This window comes from Lampetra planeri, chromosome 3 (genome assembly GCF_965212315.1).
Source record: "Lampetra planeri chromosome 3, kcLamPlan1.2.h2, whole genome shotgun sequence".
NCBI classification, from domain to species: domain Eukaryota; kingdom Metazoa; phylum Chordata; class Hyperoartia; order Petromyzontiformes; family Petromyzontidae; genus Lampetra; species Lampetra planeri.
Genome location: NC_136109.1, coordinates 4,230,489 through 4,249,765, shown reverse-complemented (window position 1 = coordinate 4,249,765; position 19,277 = coordinate 4,230,489). Strand labels below are relative to the sequence as shown.

At 51.4% G+C, this 19,277-nt stretch overlaps 2 protein-coding genes across 3 annotated transcripts in view; both read left to right on the top strand.

Annotated features, from left to right (window-relative positions):
• Positions 1 to 19,277, top strand: part of LOC144736680 (uncharacterized) — an 828,508-nt gene that overhangs the window by 140,462 nt on the left and 668,769 nt on the right. The window lies entirely within an intron of this gene.
• The window catches only part of LOC144734295 (zinc metalloproteinase dpy-31-like), a 51,695-nt gene that overhangs the window by 3,610 nt on the left and 28,808 nt on the right, over positions 1 to 19,277 (top strand). Inside the window, exons 2-4 of the mRNA XM_078616451.1 lie at positions 965 to 1,557; positions 10,032 to 10,148; positions 13,463 to 13,580. Coding sequence (XP_078472577.1) covers positions 1,377 to 1,557; positions 10,032 to 10,148; positions 13,463 to 13,580 — 416 coding nt within the window. The 5' untranslated portion in view covers positions 965 to 1,376. The remainder of the gene's footprint in view (positions 1 to 964; positions 1,558 to 10,031; positions 10,149 to 13,462; positions 13,581 to 19,277) is intronic.

The following is a 19,277-nucleotide window of genomic DNA, read 5'->3' as shown; positions in this document are numbered from 1 at the left end:
AGGAACGACATCCTTCACAGATGGAATCAGATCACGGATTTTATGCACTGTACTGAATCGGACTTGGATCTTATGTTTGTTTAGAATTTTGGAGATCTTTTTGGTCACGCCTGCTATGTATGGTAACGTGATAGTTTTGGTCGGAGTTTCATGTGGCTGTTTCTGTGTGGTGGGAGAGACAGCTTGGCGGATAGTACGGTCAGAGTATCCGTTCATCCTGAGGGCCCGATGTATATGTCTTAATTCACCGGTCAGGTGGTGTTTGTCAGAAATGCCATGGGCTCTGTGGTATAGCGTTTTGATGAGAGAATTCTTTTGAGATGGGTGGTGGTGGGAATCCGGTTTCAAGTAGGAATCTGTGTGGGTGGCTTTCCTGTAGACAGAATGTCCCAAGGATCCGTCAGGCCTCCTCTCAAACAGAATATCCAAAAATGGTAGTTTACCGTCTTTCTCCACTTCCATGGTGAATCTGATGGATGGGTGTCTAGAATTGATGTGGTCCAAGAAGTGGTTCAATGCTGGGAGGCCATGTGGCCAGATGACGAAAGTGTCATCCACATACCCCCCCTTTCCCTCCCGATGCGTTGTACTTAGCACTCCGTGCTGTCTTTGAGCCCTGCCCCCCTCCCTCCCGATACGTTCCATTCATTGGCTACCACATTCTGATGAGCTCCCCCCCCTCTCCTCCCCCTTCAACTTCATTGGCTACCACATTCTGATGAGCTCCCCCCCCCTCTCCTCCCCCTTCAACTTGCTTATAAGGGATTACATCTTGAATCATTGCCTCACTTGATGCAGCTAATTCGGCTGTGACGGTCCCACCTGATGACGGAGACTTGTGTTGCCTCCGAAACGTCGTGATTTTTGTTTTATTTTCATTTATTTTGATGTTTTACCTACGTGACTTTACCGAAAAAACCTAAGAATATGAATCCTTGCAGTCACGAAAGCTTCAAATCTAGAGGTGAACACGTTTAATAAATCCTTAAAATCTACATTTTATGTTGAAGCCTGATTAAGCTTTCATCATCACCATCAGCCACTGCCTACCTGGATCAATGCCTCCTGATGTCACCAGCCTCCATGGTCCTACAATGTCACAATCCATCTAAATCCTGCACTTGAGCGGATTTCTTTGGCCCATCTCTGTGGTGGTAACCTTCCCAGGCACGAACTCTGCCTTGGCTGCCATTTGTTACGAGTCTGGCCTGTCACCCTTCTTCTTACTTTGATGTTGGTCACACAGATGTATACATGAGCATACCAATATATTTCTTTTTAACCTTATCACCTCCACAAAAACAAGCCTCATTTACACAATTTTATCATCAATTGAGAGCTGTGATGTTACTCCAAAACAACAACAATCAATCTCTATGTATTATTTAAATAACGTTACTTCTTGTGCAATGTTATTTTCTCACTTGTGTCTTCTGCCTTTTATAGCACTTTTGCAGAAGATGTTTGAGTGTCGAACATGGGATGAGTCAAGATCACAGGTGTTAAATTTGAGGAATAAGATTGTTTTGCTTCTATCAGAACGTGGATTTGCCGGAGGTAAGATTTTTTCTAAATATAACGTATTTGTTAATTTGACTGCAGAATTGCCACAAGACCCCAACAAAAGAACCCACGCATCTACCCAGAGTGCTTGAACTTCTGCATGTGTAGTGGTGATACGCGCTGGGTGTATATGTCGTGTGCCAGCGCGTATGTACGGGTGTGTGTGTGGTGACGCGCGCTGACGGGGAGGAGCAGGCGTCAGTGCGCGGGTGGGGGTAGTGCTGCTGATTGGCTGTGTGCCGGTGACGCGCCCAGAGGGAGTGATCGGGTAGCAGCGCGGTGTGATTGGTCGGGGAGTGGAAACACGCGCTGAGCGGAACCGGATCGTAGGGATAGCGCGTGGGGATTGGGTAACTGAGGAGCGGTGCCGACGTTGAGGTCCGCATCCGCTCCGTCTCCCGGGAAGAAGGGGTATATAAGGTGATGCACAGAGGAGCAGGGGCAGAAGTGGAACCATCTAAGAATGAAGACGAAGGTGCAGAGATAGAGCCCGGAGAGGAGAGTAATGGAGAGTAATGGAGAGTAGAGGGGAGTAAGGTATAAGTGTGTAGCCAGCGAGAGAGAACGGTCTACACGAGCTGAGTAATGTATAGTGTGTAGCCAGCGAGAGAGAACGGTCTACACGAGCTGAGTAATGTATAGTGTGTAGCCAGCGAGAGAGAACGGTCTACACGAGCTGAGTAATGTATAGTGTGTAGCCAGCGAGAGAGAACGGTCTACACGAGCCGAGTATGCATACGGTGTAGCCAGAGAGAGAGGAAGGTCTACACGAGCCGAGTATGCATACGGTGTAGCCAGAGAGAGAGATGCAAAGTCTACACGAGGCGAGTGGAGAGTGTAGCAGAGGCGCAGAGTCTACACGAGGCGAGAGAGGAGTGTAGCCGAGGCGCGGAGTCTACACGAGGCACAGAGAGCCGGCAGCACAGAATCCAGAGTCAAGAGAAGCGCATTGTGAAGAAGAGAGGCCACGCGTTGTATTGTTACAAGTCAAGATTTAATAAAAGAAGTGTGTTCCCGTCAAGGAGTTTCCTGCCGTCATTTTCCAATACTTCATCTGGCGTCAGAAGTGAAACGGGCTTCCAAGTATGGAGACGAGGAAGACCCGTAGGACCCACGGGATTGACCGCGAGGAAGACCTGGACGACTCGGGGCCGCTGGTGGCGGGGGGTGAGGAAGAGGACTTGCCCACGCTGCAGGGTCCGTCGACGGCGCCGGCCGAGCGACCGGGGACAGACGCCGGGCTTCGTGAGGCGCACTCCCGACTGGCGGAGCTGCTGCTCGCCGCCGCGTCCATCTTGGCGGAGATCAGCTCGTCGGGAGGAGCGGGGACGGTGGGGGACATTTTACAAGGTCGCCCCGCAGATTCCCGCCAAAACGAATGGGGGATTCCCGCCATTGCGCCTGGGCCTACTTTTGGCGGGAACGGCGAGCGCCACGTGGTGGTGGGTTCCCAAGCGCGCGCATCGACGTCATCAGCGCGCGAGGGGGTCCGCCATCTTACGTCTGCTGCTGGAGCCGCCATCTTAGACACCGACGGACAGGCGGAGAGGAACCACGAGGCGGATGACTTCATTTTTCAGCAGCGCCTGCCCACGTTGTCAGCCTTCAAGGCGGAAGGCGGAGACTGGGGCCAATTTCAGCGAAGGTTTTTGGCGCATCAAGAGATGTCAGCGTGGTCCGATGCTACGGCGCTGCGGGCATTGCCCGCCATGCTGGACGACGATGCGCTCGCGGCCTTCAGGGCTGCACGGAAGTCGGACCGCTCCACGCTGAAGGATGCGCTGGGTTTGTTGGCCAGGGTCTACGGGCCTCCCTCTACGTGCCGCCATCAGTTCTACGCAAGACGGAAAGCGGCCACGGAGACCGCGCTGGCCTATCGCACGGCGTTGCTGGCTCTTGCTGATGCTGCGTTCCCTCGGATGGACGAGGAGGGCCAAGACGCGATGGTTTTGGAGCAGCTGCTCAAGTTGGCGCAGGATCTGGGGGTCCCTATCAACACAGCTGACGAGATTGATATTTCTTCTTTGAGAGTCGCCACGAGTATTCAAGCGCACGAGGCCCTACAACGGAAGCAAGGCGTTGGTTGCAACGCTGCTGTCGTCGCAGCCCCGGGTTTGGTGGTCGCCGAACCCCAAGTCGTCAGCCCACGAGAGGAGGCGTTCGCCACGGGACGACCAGGGGACTGGAGGCCGGGGGCCCGGTCGCCTCTGCGATCGGGCCGAAAGTCGGAGCAACCAAGATCTACTCCGACCCTCGTCACGTGCTATAACTGCGGCCTCCGGGGCCACGTGGCGTCCGGGTGCCGCGCTCCGCGGCAGCGCGCCATGGGAGCTCGGCTGGACGACGACCGAGAGCCCAAGTCATCTCTACAATCCCCGGCAAGTCGCGGCACCTCACACGCTCGGCCTGTTTATTCGGCACACATGGGACGCCGCGTTGCGGCGGAGGAGGGCCGGTTAAGGTTCGGGGATTCGGTTCGGCGAGGGGGGTTCGGCCGGGACCAGGGAGACATTGAATGGGTGGAATTGGGGCATAGAATTGTGGCTGCTTCGGCGGGTTCGTCCGTTGTTACGGGATCTATTGATGGGGTTGAGATTAGGGTGTTAGTGGACACGGGGGCATCGGCAACTATTATATCGGACCTCATTTATAATATTCTTCCGGTCCAATGTCGTCCGCTGCTTCCAGTGGATGTGCCATTTTACGCCGCTAATGGGGGATCGTTGGGCATTATCGGTCAGGTTAGGGCGTCCATTTGCATTGGAGATATCAAATTGTCGGGACCCGTTTTCGTTTCGTCTTCTTTGGCAGTTCCGTGTCTTTTGGGCACTGACTTTTTGGCTAAAATGCCCATTAAAATTCTTATCGATCAACGATGCATTGAACTGCCATCGGGTCGCCGGATTTCATTTTTGACGGGCCCTACTGACATTCGGACGGCGTGCGCTACGATACAAGGGGTGGCGACGCAGACAGTGCAAGTGCCCCCGGGTTCACAGATGTTGATTCCCCTCCGGTTGCGGAAACCATGGGTGAGGGAGGCTTCGGGACAGAGTATGCTTTTGGGTCCTTCTAACAAGGCTGTCGGGGGTCTTGATTTATCGGTGGCTCACACTTTGGTGCGGGCTGACAGGGATCCGTTTGTGATGGTTTTGAACGCGGGGTCGCGACCAGCTGTCATTCCGCAGGGCACCGTGCTGGCTCACGCGGCGCAGGTCCCTGGGGATGATGGGTTGGTTGCGCAGGTGGGCTCGAGCCCCGCGCGGAACGTTGAGCCAAGGGAAGACCTTGAGTGGGTCCATTCGTTATGTGCCGCCTCGGACGATTTGTCGGCGGCGCAGTTGGGTGCGCTGCGCGAGTTGCTCATTGAATTCTCTGATGTATTCAGTAAACATAAGTATGACATTGGGTGCACGGATTTGTTGCACCATCACATTGAAACGGGCGATGCGGCGCCGGTCAGGCTAAATCCCTTCCGACTGAGTCCCGTGGAGAAGGAACATGTTCAGTCGGCTGTTAACGATATGCTAGAAGCCGATATTATTTCGCCCTCCTCTAGCCCGTGGGGAGCGCCTATTGTGCTGGTTAAGAAGCAGGACGGGTCCCTGCGATTCTGCGTTGATTTCCGTCGCCTGAATAAGATCTCTGTGGCTGACGCGTATCCGCTCCCCAGGATGGATGAGTCCCTCGATGCATTGTCTGGTGCGCGATATTTTTCGACTCTTGATTTGTTATCGGGGTTTTGGCAGTTGCCGCTCGACGAAGAGTCGAAACCTAAGACAGCATTTCGGACTCCAGGGGGGCTGTTCCAGTTTAACCGGTTACCCATGGGACTTCACTCCTCTCCAGCGACGTTTCAGCGACTTATGGAGCTGGTTTTGTCGGGCTTGCAGTGGGATACATGCTTGATTTATATGGACGATGTCATTGTTTTCAGTAAAACGTTTGAGGAACACCTCCGGCGATTGAGAGGGGTGTTCTTGCGAATGCGATCGGCTAAGTTGAAATTTAAACCGGCCAAATGTCACCTCCTTCGTAGGTCCGTTAGATACTTGGGTCACATTGTCGATTCTTCGGGGATCTCCACCGATCCCGCGAAGACGGATTGTGTCGGTTCGTGGCCGACACCTACGTCCGTTTCCGACGTGCGTAGTTTCATCGGGTTTGCTTCTTATTATCGGCGGTTCGTTGAGCACTTCGCCACTATTGAAAAACCCTTGCACGCTCTAACGGCGAAGGGAGTGAAGTTCAAATGGGGACCGGAGGAGGAGGCCGCGTTTCGCTCCCTCCGGGACGCCTTGGTGGGTGCCCCACCCTTGTGTTATCCCGATTTTGCCAGTCCCTTTTTGCTGGACACGGATGCTAGCAACACGGGCATTGGGGGGGTGCTATCCCAAGTCGTTGGGGGTGTCGAAAGAGTTGTCGCCTACGGTAGTAGGGTGTTGTCTCCGGCGGAGCAGCGCTACTGTGTCACCCGTCGCGAGCTGCTTGCCATTGTTTTTTTTGTGCAGCAGTTTAGGCCATATCTTTATGGTCGTCACTTTACAGTCCGAACGGACCACGCGGCGCTACAGTATTCATTGAGGGTCGCCCAGCCCTCGGGCCAGTTGTCGCGTTGGTTGGAAGTCCTCCAGGACTATCAGTTTACGACTACGTACCGTAAGGGGTTGCGACACACGAATGCCGATTGCTTGTCGCGGTTGTTGCCTGGTGATGAATGCGCGTGTTTGTCGGGATCAGCGCGCTGTAAACCGACGCTTGCGGGGGAGATGGGGGCACTGGCTGCGACAGCGGGCGCACCGATCGGGGATGATTCCACTGCCTCTCAGGGTCGGGACTCGCTGCTCTCGCTGTCGCTCAGCGAATGGGGCCGCCTCCAGATGGCGGACAGCTCGCTGCTAGCATTGCGCCGCAAGGTTGGGGGTCCCGAGGGGGACCAGGAGCGTACCGGCTCCTATGTACTTGAGCGGGGCGTGTTATTGAAATGGGACAGTTTGTCCCGGCGGAACGCACTCGTGGTGCCTTCCGCTGTGAGGGGGAGGGTTGTCTTGGCGGCACACGAACGCCTCTTGCACTTGGGAGTTAACAAGACGCTTGCCCTGCTTCAGCGTGACTATTACTGGCCGGGAATGGGAAGTGATGTGGTGCATATTCTGAAGGGGTGCGTTGAGTGCGCCAGGCGTAAACCACCGGCCGTGGCAGCTAATCCACCGCTGCAATCTATTCAGGTCTCGCGTACCAACGAGCTCGTTGCACTCGATATTTTGGGGCCCTTCCCAGTCACGCCGAGAGGGAATAAATATTTGTTAGTGGGGGTCGAATACTTTACCCGATGGCCTATGGCGTGGCCTCTCGCTAACCAGTCGGCAGCGGCTGTGACGGATGCCTTCGTCCAGGGCTATGTCCTGGACAAGGGGGCTCCCGAACGCCTGCTGACCGACCAAGGTAAAAATTTTTCGAGTAAATTGTTGCAAGAGGTGTGCGATCTGTTGGGTACCAAGAAGGTGCGTACCTCCCCGTACCACCCGCAGACTGACGGGATGGTGGAGAGACTCCACAAAACCTTGACTTCCATGCTGTGCCAGCAGGTGTGCGAGGCACATGTAGATTGGGACCTGCAGGTCCCGGGAGTCCTTGCCGCGTATAGAATGGCCCCCCATGCAGCTACGGGGTTTTCCCCATTCTATTTGATGTACGGTCGGGAAGCTGACCCGCCAATAGAAACGCAACTTGGCCTGTCCGCTCCACGAACTAATTCTAATTTGGCAGAACATATTAAGTTTAATATTCACAAGCTGACAGAGGCGAGGGAGGCCGCGCGGCTTAATTCGCGGGCTCGCCAAATTGCTAATGAACGGTTGCGGGCACGGAAGGTGTCCATGCACGAATGGAAACCAGGTGACAGGGCCTGGCTGCATTGCCCTCAGGCACCCTTGGCTACGTCGCCTAAATTGTTGAGACCGTGGAGGGGACCCGTGGAGGTCGTGCGCGTTGCACGGCCCCAGTGCGTTCAGATAAAGTGGGGAAAGCGCCGGTGGTACGTTCACCCCTCCCGACTGAAACCATTCTCGCCTCCATATGGCCTCCCCTTGTGTCGTGATGGCCGGGCGTGTGACGTGACCGGCGACCCAGAGGGGGAAATGTCTCTGCCTGATCCACACGTATTTTCGCCTGATCTGCTCCCAGGTGTCTCGGAACTGACAGCTGCCGATCACCGGCGGCCGGATCTCCGCGGCGGGGCCGGCCCTTTCAGGCCCGTTCCGCGCCGTCTGGAGCAGCCGGAACCGCCGGACGGTCGTCAGTGTCCCGCCCCATACGATGGACCAGCCAGACGGACTCGCGCCAGGTCGTGCTACTTTGCATGACCTGCCTCGTGAGGAGTTGGGGCAGTTGGAGCGCCTCGTCAATGCGTGTAGTCGCAGGGACGTGGGGCGCGTTCGTTTCGAATTTGCTCGTATCGTGTTATTGTTGACTTTTCGGGTTCATTGTCAATCTGTACATAGTTATTCTTGTTGTTGTTGTTGTTGTGTTATGTTACGGGGCACACTCGGGGGGTTACGGGGTTTTTTTTTGTTGGTTGTCGTTTTATCGTCGCGGTTGGTTGTTGTTAGCAGCCGGGCCGGCTGCGAGCTATGTGGGAGGGGGTGATGTAGTGGTGATACGCGCTGGGTGTATATGTCGTGTGCCAGCGCGTATGTACGGGTGTGTGTGTGGTGACGCGCGCTGACGGGGAGGAGCAGGCGTCAGTGCGCGGGTGGGGGTAGTGCTGCTGATTGGCTGTGTGCCGGTGACGCGCCCAGAGGGAGTGATCGGGTAGCAGCGCGGTGTGATTGGTCGGGGAGTGGAAACACGCGCTGAGCGGAACCGGATCGTAGGGATAGCGCGTGGGGATTGGGTAACTGAGGAGCGGTGCCGACGTTGAGGTCCGCATCCGCTCCGTCTCCCGGGAAGAAGGGGTATATAAGGTGATGCACAGAGGAGCAGGGGCAGAAGTGGAACCATCTAAGAATGAAGACGAAGGTGCAGAGATAGAGCCCGGAGAGGAGAGTAATGGAGAGTAATGGAGAGTAGAGGAGAGTAAGGTATAAGTGTGTAGCCAGCGAGAGAGAACGGTCTACACGAGCTGAGTAATGTATAGTGTGTAGCCAGCGAGAGAGAACGGTCTACACGAGCTGAGTAATGTATAGTGTGTAGCCAGCGAGAGAGAACGGTCTACACGAGCTGAGTAATGTATAGTGTGTAGCCAGCGAGAGAGAACGGTCTACACGAGCTGAGTAATGTATAGTGTGTAGCCAGCGAGAGAGAACGGTCTACACGAGCCGAGTATGCATACGGTGTAGCCAGAGAGAGAGGAAGGTCTACACGAGCCGAGTATGCATACGGTGTAGCCAGAGAGAGAGATGCAAAGTCTACACGAGGCGAGTGGAGAGTGTAGCAGAGGCGCAGAGTCTACACGAGGCGAGAGAGGAGTGTAGCCGAGGCGCGGAGTCTACACGAGGCACAGAGAGCCGGCAGCACAGAATCCAGAGTCAAGAGAAGCGCATTGTGAAGAAGAGAGGCCACGCGTTGTATTGTTACAAGTCAAGATTTAATAAAAGAAGTGTGTTCCCGTCAAGGAGTTTCCTGCCGTCATTTTCCAATACTTCACATGTGTGCAGTGTGTGCACAACACGTTATATGTTTAAATGCAGATTTGATTGAAATGTTTTATGCTTTTTCATCATGGAGCTGCCAACTACCCTGCTATTTAACATTATTATTTGATATAGCACTACAATTTCGTTAAGTCTTGATTTTAATTCGAGTACTATTTCTCAATTATAAAAATATTTGTTAATTTCTTTCATAAAAAATATGAACAAAGGCTGCAGTCTATTTCCATTAAGCTAAATATCACTGCATTGTCAGTGTAGGACTAACGTGTTCACTTTACACCTTGCAGGCTGAGTTTGGTAGTACATTCACAAAACCAAAATTATTTCACTTATTACGATCAAGCTTTATTGCACATTTCCGACAGCAGCTCTGCAAGTTGGCTCTGTCCTCTGAGCTGCAGGATTCCTCATTTCATACCCACCTATTGGTGGGTCACATGATGTATCATTCATCTCGTTTTGTGCAGCTGCGTGAGCAAGGAGCAAGTAGCAATGCCCTTATATTTCTGATTACCGATTTATTCCCTCTAAGAATGACATCCATATCATTATTCAGTTAGCAGTGTATAATCAAGTATGATATAATAATAATCCATGTTTGTTTTTGGATGAGACCACATTGCAATTACATGCCAAAACTGTTATTAGCCTTCCACCACCCGAAAAGATTGTTACATTCACTAAGATGTTATCATTTGGATGTGTGTACAGTAGCTATATTCCAATATATTTTGTAACGTAGCCATTAGTTACAAATTACATTTTATTATGGTTTTCTTTGCATTACCGAATGTATTTTCTTTGTTTTTATAGCTGGAAAGGAGTTTGACAAGACTGGAGACATTGCAGGAGATCCCAAAGGAGAAATTAAACTGTGGCCCGAGCAGAGTGGCAAGGTGTACATCCCCTACAACGTCTCCATCGCCTTAAGTGAGCGCAGCGCGCACCGTCAGGCTGGGGAGACGCATCCTGGAGCTCCGAGTTTTCTGTTTTGGGACGCTACCTGGGGCCAGGGGATTAATCTTCACTTACGCATACTGAGATTTCTTACACGATCTACATGGAAACTGCTGAAGAGGGCAACAACATACAGACCAGAGGAGGAGTCCAGGAAGAAGATACACCCTTATCAAGGCTTTTCACCACAACATCCAAATATATATTATCTGAACATGTGTTGGCAAATTAAACTCGTAAACATAGATGGAGAAAGCATTATACATGTTAGATATGCTGATAGTGTTGTCATAACCAGTGAAGAGGAATTAAAGGGATTATTTTATGTTAAGACTTGAAGTCACGTACAGCAAATTTCATAAACAAAGAAAAATTGGTTCAGGAACACAATTTTAAAACACAGCAGAAGAGCACTTATGAAAGTAAATTAGTATTTAAGTATTTAAATGAAGATGAGATTAATATGAGGATGGAGTGCAGTGTATAATGATCTGCCTGACACAGAAAATGGAACAAAAGCTGAAAAGTGCACAGAGAAGCATTCATGTGGGGAATTGCAACGAGAGATGAAAATAGGAACACAGATCATGGAAAAATGCAGCTTATAGACATCATATTGACTGTGAAAAAGTAAGTGGGATGATGGCTGATGGACCGGGCTGGTGATGGAATGGCAGTCAAAGTAGAGGACCCCGCCAGTTCGTGCACAAATATTGTGGATTGTTTAGCAAATTATTTGCACATGACCTTTGTTTTTCTCATATTTATCCTGAACCCAACATTGTAGCATTCCTGAATTTAGTTCCTATTGGACCTTTTAATGAATGTGTCATCAGCAATTCTAAGATGGTGATGTTTTATTCATTAATATTTATGTATTTTCTTCTCCATTTAAATTTTCAGAAAATATCTTGCAATGCCACTGTGAATAACTGTGGGCAATGTGTCAGCTTCCTAACTCCCCATGTACTGTGTATGTTGCAATTTTTCTTTATGTAACCTTAGTGTGGCTATTATTGGAACCGGTTTAAATATTTTTTATCTAGGCTTCAGTTTGTGAGAGCTTGGATCACTGCATCAATTACTACGGAGTTGAATGCTTTTTGATAGTCTACTCAGGCGAGGCACAGTGGTAATTTCAATTGATTGGTCTTTTCCAGATGTGGTAGAGAAACTGTTCCCTATGATCTTTGTGAAACATTTATAGATGTGTAATAAGAGGCATGTGGGTCTGTCATTTTCAATTCGGTGTTAATGATTCATCATTCTATAATGGTGTTATTTTATTCCTGTGCAAATCTTTTGTGAACACGTCCGCTATTTTGTGTTGAAGCAGTGAAGTCCCGCTTATTTGATGATGTCCACAGTTAGACCATCTGGTCCAGCAGCATTCTCCTTTGCCCTATTGTGAAGGGCAGAGTTAACTTCTTCCAGTGTAACATCTGGAACTTCTTTATCTGAGATGGTCTGATTCATATTCTTAGGTTTTTTCGGTAAAGTCACGTAGGTAAAACATCAAAATTAATAAAAATAAAATAAAATAAAAAATCACGACGTTTCGGAGGCAACACAAGTCTCCGTCATCAGGTGGGACCGTCACAGCCAGGTTAGATGCATCAAGTGAGGCAATGATTCAAGATGTAATCCCTTATAAGCAAGTTGAAGGGGGAGGAGAGGGGGGGGGAGCTCATCAGAATGTGGTAGCCAATGAAGTTGAAGGGGGAGGAGAGGGGGGGGGAGCTCATCAGAATGTGGTAGCCAATGAATGGAACGTATCGGGAGGGAGGGGGGCGGGGCTCAAAGACGGCACGGAGTGCCACGTACAACGCATCGGGAGGGGGAGGGGGGCGGGGCCAAAAGGATGGACGACGGCGTGGACGCGGTTGCTGCTGCACACGCCAATGCATTGGACAGAGAGGGGGAGGGGAGGCCTGATACACATGATAGAAAAGAACGAAAATGGCCATGTTTATACCAATGCCGGCTGAACAATGAAGAGAGTACTGTTAAACACTGGGGATGTTAATACTCGGTAAAGTAAAGTAAAATAGTGCCTGTCAGATAAGATGGTCCAAAAAAGTGTAATTAAGTCTTTTTTGCGTGGTTGATAACATCTATCATGTGTATCAGGCCTCCCCTCTCTGTCCAATGCGTTGGCGTGTGCAGCAGCAACCGCGTCCACGCCGTCGTCCATCCTTTTGGCCCCGCCCCCCTCCCCCTCCCGATGCGTTGTACGTGGCACTCGTGCCGTCTTTGAGCCCCGCCCCCCCTCCCTCCCGATACGTTCCATTCATTGGCTACCACATTCTGATGAGCTCCCCCCCTACTTTCCTCCCCCCTCAACTTGCTTTTAAGGGATTACATCTTGAATCATTGCCTCACTTGATGCATCTAATCTGGCTGTGACGGTCCCACCTGATGACGGAGACTTGTGTTGCCTCCGAAACGTCGTGATTTTTTATTTTATTTTTATTAATTTTGATGTTTTACCTACGTGACTTTAGCGAAAAAACTTAAGAATATGAATCCTTGCAGTCACGAAAGCTTCAAATCTAGAATGGTCTGATTCCTGATCGAAATACATTTTTACTGAAAACATTCCTACACTTATGTTTAAGATTCAGTCTCTATCATGAGTTGTGGTTGCATCATCTCCCATTTGTGAATTTCCCACAACCTCCTTTTGTCTGATTTTGTGCTCCCATTGCTTGGATTATTTGTTCACTCATGTTTGTGTTGGGTTCTCTGATTTATTTTCTCATTATTTCGGTAATTATTTTACAAACTTCTGTGTTCAATCTTCAGTCTCGCATCTGTCTATTTTTATGCTCCTCTTACTCAATGCGTCTTGACTGGTTTCAGTATTCTGTTTCCTTTCTCATTTTTGGAGATTCGAATGCTTAGAGCAGGGGTGGGGAACCTTTTTCTTTGCCAAGGGCCATTTGGATATTTATAACATAATTCGCGGGCCATACAAAATTATCAACTTAAAAATTAGCCTGTTATATTTGGTCAAATATTTAATTAACTCACCCCTAATGTGATGGCTGGAACAGACCAAATTATTTTCTGGGCCTTATACGGCCCGCGGGCCGGACGTTTCTCACCCCTGGCGGATAGGATCAAATATATGAAATGGATTTCACCACGGTAAACAATGACGATGACTCAGCAGAGTGGTGAATAGTGCGTTCGTGCATTACCAATGGGTTTGTGTGTCTCGATTTCTTGAAAAGGTAATGTAACTCACGCTCACCGTCACTGTGTGCAAAACATTTACTTTTCAGATGCCAGTGACAGAAAAGCCATTGAGCAGGCCAGTGACGAGCTGACGGAGAAAACTTGCATCAGACTGATTCCCAAAGACCCCCAGCAGGACTACTTTTACTTCAGAGCATTGGGCAGGTGCGTTTCTGCCTCCCGGGTGTTACGCGAGTCTTGTTCCACGTGGCCCTGGCAAAGGCAGCTCACACGGGGCTCTCACAGCACCCAGAGCCTTGGTCTCACTTCCACAATTCCTCTACAGCAGCCAGGGCCTCCCCATGCTGCTACGTTCCCTTTGCTCCCACGACTGTAGACCTAAGCCCTTGTCGTCATGAGCACGTGTCAATGCTTGGAGCACAGCATGCTGGATAGCAGCCCAGATAACACCACAGACAGCAGCACAGTTGGCACCACAGACAGCATCATAGACAGCATCACAGACAGCATCACAGACAGCACCACAGACAGCATCACAGACAGCATCACAGATAGCACCACAGATAGCACCACAGATAGCATCACAGACAGCATCACAGACAGCACCACAGATAGCATCACAGACAGCATCACAGACAGCACCACAGACAGCATCACAGACAGCACCACAGATAGCAGCACAGACAGCATCACAGATAGCAGCACAGATAGCATCACAGACAGCATCACAGACAGCACCACAGACAGCATCACAGATAACACCACAGACAGCATCACAGATCGCATCACAGATAGCATCACAGATAGCATCACAGACAGCATCACAGACAGCATCACAGAGAGCATCATATATAGCACCACAGATAGCACCACAGATAGCATCACAGACAGCATCACAGATAGCACCACAGATAGCATCACAGACAGCATCACAGATAGCACCACAGACAGCATCACAGACAGCATCACAGACAGCATCACAGATAGCATCACAGACAGCACCACAGACAGCATCACAGACAGCACCACAGACAGCATCACAGACAGCATCACAGACAGCACCACAGATAGCATCACAGACAGCATCACAGACAGCACCAGATAGCATCACAGCTAGCAACTCAGACCACCACAGATTTCACCACAGATTTCACCACAGTAAGCACTGAAGCACCACAGACAGCATGAGAAGGTTTCCACGCCCTCGCCATCCCCACTGCACTGAACTCTCCACCGAACTCACTCATGGCAGCAAGGATGTGACACGGGAGCCTTCTCTTGTGACACGCGAGCCTTCTCTTGTGACACGCGAGCCTTCTCTTGTGACACGCGAGTCTTCTCTTGTGACACGTGAGCCTTCTCTTGTGACACGCGAGCCTTCTCATGTGACACGTGATCCTTCTCATGTGACACGTGAGCCTTCTCATGTGACACACGAGTCTTCTCTTGTGACACGTGAGCCTTCTCATGTGACACGCGAGCCTTCTCTTGTGACACGTGAGCCTTCTCATGTGACACGTGAGCCTTCTCATGTGACACGCGAGCCTTCTCATGTGACACGCGAGCCTTCTCTTGTGACACGCGAGCCTTTTCATGTGACACGTGAGCCTTCTCATGTGACACGCGAGCCTTCTCTTGTGACACGCGAGCCTTTTCATGTGACACGTGAGCCTTCTCTTGTGACACGCGAGCCTTCTCATGTGACACGCGAGCCTTCTCTTGTGACACGCGAGCCTTTTCATGTGACACGTGAGCCTTCTCTTGTGACACGCGAGCCTTCTCATGTGACACGCGAGCCTTCTCTTGTGACACGCGAGCCTTCTCTTGTGACACACGAGCCTTTTCATGTGACACGCGAGCCTTCTCATGTGACACGCGAGCCTTCTCATGTGACACACGAGCCTTCTCATGTGACACGCGAGCCTTTTCATGTGACACGTGAGCCTTCTCTTGTGACACGCGAGCCTTCTCATGTGACACGCGAGCCTTCTCATGTGACACGCGAGCTGTTTCATGAAAGCAAGGAGACCAGAGTCGCCGACAGTCTGAAATGTCTACGCCATCACGGAAATCCAAAGCAGGCAGCAATGACGCGGTTGGGGGAATGGGCCGGACAGTCGAGTGTGCAGCTCACTGCTCAATCCGGTATCCTGCATTCCGTGCATCGGCCACAGTTAGCCAAGTGAATGGTCATTCTCAAACCTGAAGGAGACCCAGAGAGAAGGGAATCCTTTCTCAGGGGGTGGAGCGCCAGTCAATAAAAGTGAGCGAACTTGGGCAGGTCGCGTCGTAGAAGGGATGTTGGCTGATGGTCAAAAATAACAACGAGCGGCAGCCAAGGGAGGGAACACAGGAGAGGGACCCCGCCACAGAGATGGAGCGGTGAATTCACCGCGTGTGCAGGTGCTCCGTGCATTGTTGACATCATAGGTGAGGGAGAGATGGCAGCAACTTGAATTAACTTGGAGAGGTCTTTATCCAGCCATTCATTGATCATGGATGATGACAATGAATGTTAGCTTTTGAGCAATGCCATGAAGTCACATGTAATGAAGTTATCAGGATGCGTGTGCAGGAAATGTGACATCGCATTGGCTGTGAAGGCTTTCCTATGGCTGGATTATATCATCTAGTTTTAAACAACCCTTGAATCAGTTTTCCTAGATTATCTAGGGTAAATGCCTAACAGCAACACAACTTTCTAATAAAACTAGCTGTACTACCCGGCTTCGCCCGGGACTTGTATCCACCAGGGCCGGCCGCCTTTGTCTCCCCAGTGGCGATGTTAATACGCCACACCAGTTACTCGTTTTGAGGCTGAGTCCCTCCCTCACCACTCTCCCTCCCTCACCACTCTCCCTCCCTCAGCACTCTCCCTCCCTCAGCACTCTCCCTCCCTCACCACTCTCCCTCCCTCACCACTGTCCCTCCCTCACCACTCACGGCCGGCCGCCTTTGTCTCCCCAGTGGCGATGTTAATACGCCACACCAGTTACTCGTTTGAGGCTCAGTCGACCTAGGGGAGGTTCAAATAATCTTGACCGGTGGTGGCCATGAGCGGGAATCGAACTCGGTTCGCCGGGTTGGTAGCGCAGCGTAGCGTTAACCACTACACCCACCGCTCCTCACACACGACACACGCACAGACACACACACAGACACACACACATAGACACACGCAGACACACACAGACAGACACAGACAGACACACACACACACAGACACACAGACAGCACGCTAAGCACTACACTACCGCTCCCCACACACCACACACGCACACACACAGACACACACACAGACACACACACACAGACACAGACAGCACGCTAAGCACTACACTACCGTTCCCCCTACACAACACACACGCGCGCGTCCATAGGTACACATACACGCGCTTGCTGCAGACACACACGACTTTGAGGGTGCTAACGGCAGTAAAAGACTGAAATAATAAAGCGGCAATGCTGCGCGAGGAACGCCTTAGACCTGCAACACATTTGTGTAATGCGAGCGTAAACACACAAACACATACAAACACATACACACACATACATACACACACATACACACAAACACATACACACACATACATACACACATACATACAGACACACAGACATACACATAAACACATACACACATAGACATGACCCGACTTTGCCCGGGACTTGGATCCAGCACGCCCGGCCGCCTTTGTCTCCCCAGTGGCGATGTTAATACGCCACACGAGTTACTCGTTTTGAGGCTGAGTCGACCTAGGGGAGGCCCAGGACCGGTTCAAATAATCGTCACCGGTGGTGGCCGTGAGCGGGAATGGAACTCGGGTCGCAGGGTTCGTAGCGTGGCGCGCTAACCACGACACTACAATGCGTTACGCTTCCGTTGTAGGATTTGTGTGAGGCGCGCCGATCCGCTGTAGGGTTTTAGTGGGGCGCGCCGATCCGTTGTAGGGTTTGTGTGAGGCCTGCCGATCTGTTGTAGGGTTTTAGTGAGGCGCGCCGATCCGTTGTAGGGTTTTAGTGAGGCGCACCGATCCGTTGTAGGGTTTTAGTGAGGCGCGCCGATCCGTTGTAGGGTTTTAGTGAGGCGCGCCGATCCCCCGCGATACAATAATACTGTCTAATCGCTATAATTTAATAATCGACCGACCCTATAATAGTAATTGCACACATTGTGGTGGGGGGGAGTGAAGAGGACGTGAAACTTTGTGTTAATGCGTGCGCCTATTTTTAACGGGAATAAAAAATGGCGTCCACCCCGCGGCGAAAAGTTGCTACTCGTTGCCAGGGGCAACCGCCGTCCAATGAAAGCGGCGAAGGCGTCGCTACCCGTTGCCAGGGGCAACCGCCGTCCAATGAAAGTGCGTATGGTCCGGCGACACACACACACAGACAGACAGACAGATTCGCGATTTTATATATATAGACTAGCTGTACTACCCGGCTTCGCCCGGGACTTGTATCCACCAGGGCCGGCCGCCTTTGTCTCCCCAGTGGCGATGTTAATACGCCACACCAGTTACTCGTTTTGAGGCTGAGTCCCTCCCTCACCACTCTCCCTCCCTCACCACTCTCCCTCCCTCAGCACTCTCCCTCCCTCAGCACTCTCCCTCCCTCACCACTCTCCCTCCCTCACCACTGTCCCTCCCTCACCACTCACGGCCGGCCGCCTTTGTCTCCCCAGTGGCGATGTTAATACGCCACACCAGTTACTCGTTTGAGGCTCAGTCGACCTAGGGGAGGTTCAAATAATCTTGACCGGTGGTGGCCATGAGCGGGAATCGAACTCGGTTCGCCGGGTTGGTAGCGCAGCGTAGCGTTAACCACTACACCCACCGCTCCTCACACACGACACACGCACAGACACACACACAGACACACACACATAGACACACGCAGACACACACAGACAGACACAGACAGACACACACACACACAGACACACAGACAGCACGCTAAGCACTACACTACCGCTCCCCACACACCACACACGCACACACACAGACACACACACAGACACACACACACAGACACAGACAGCACGCTAAGCACTACACTACCGTTCCCCCTACACAACACACACGCGCGCGTCCATAGGTACACATACACGCGCTTGCTGCAGACACACACGACTTTGAGGGTGCTAACGGCAGTAAAAGACTGAAATAATAAAGCGGCAATGCTGCGCGAGGAACGCCTTAGACCTGCAACACATTTGTGTAATGCGAGCGTAAACACACAAACACATACAAACACATACACACACATACATACACACACATACACACAAACACATACACACACATACATACACACATACATACAGACACACAGACATACACATAAACACATACACACATAGACATGACCCGACTTTGCCCGGGACTTGGATCCAGCACGCCCGGCCGCCTTTGTCTCCCCAGTGGCGATGTTAATACGCCACACGAGTTACTCGTTTTGAGGCTGAGTCGACCTAGGGGAGGCCCAGGACCGGTTCAAATAATCGTCACCGGTGGTGGCCGTGAGCGGGAATGGAACTCGGGTCGCAGGGTTCGTAGCGTGGCGCGCTAACCACGACACTACAATGCGTTACGCTTCCGTTGTAGGATTTGTGTGAGGCGCGCCGATCCGCTGTAGGGTTTTAGTGGGGCGCGCCGATCCGTTGTAGGGTTTGTGTGAGGCCTGCCGATCTGTTGTAGGGTTTTAGTGAGGCGCGCCGATCCGTTGTAGGGTTTTAGTGAGGCGCACCGATCCGTTGTAGGGTTTTAGTGAGGCGCGCCGATCCGTTGTAGGGTTTTAGTGAGGCGCGCCGATCCCCCGCGATACAATAATACTGTCTAATCGCTATAATTTAATAATCGACCGACCCTATAATAGTAATTGCACACATTGTGGTGGGGG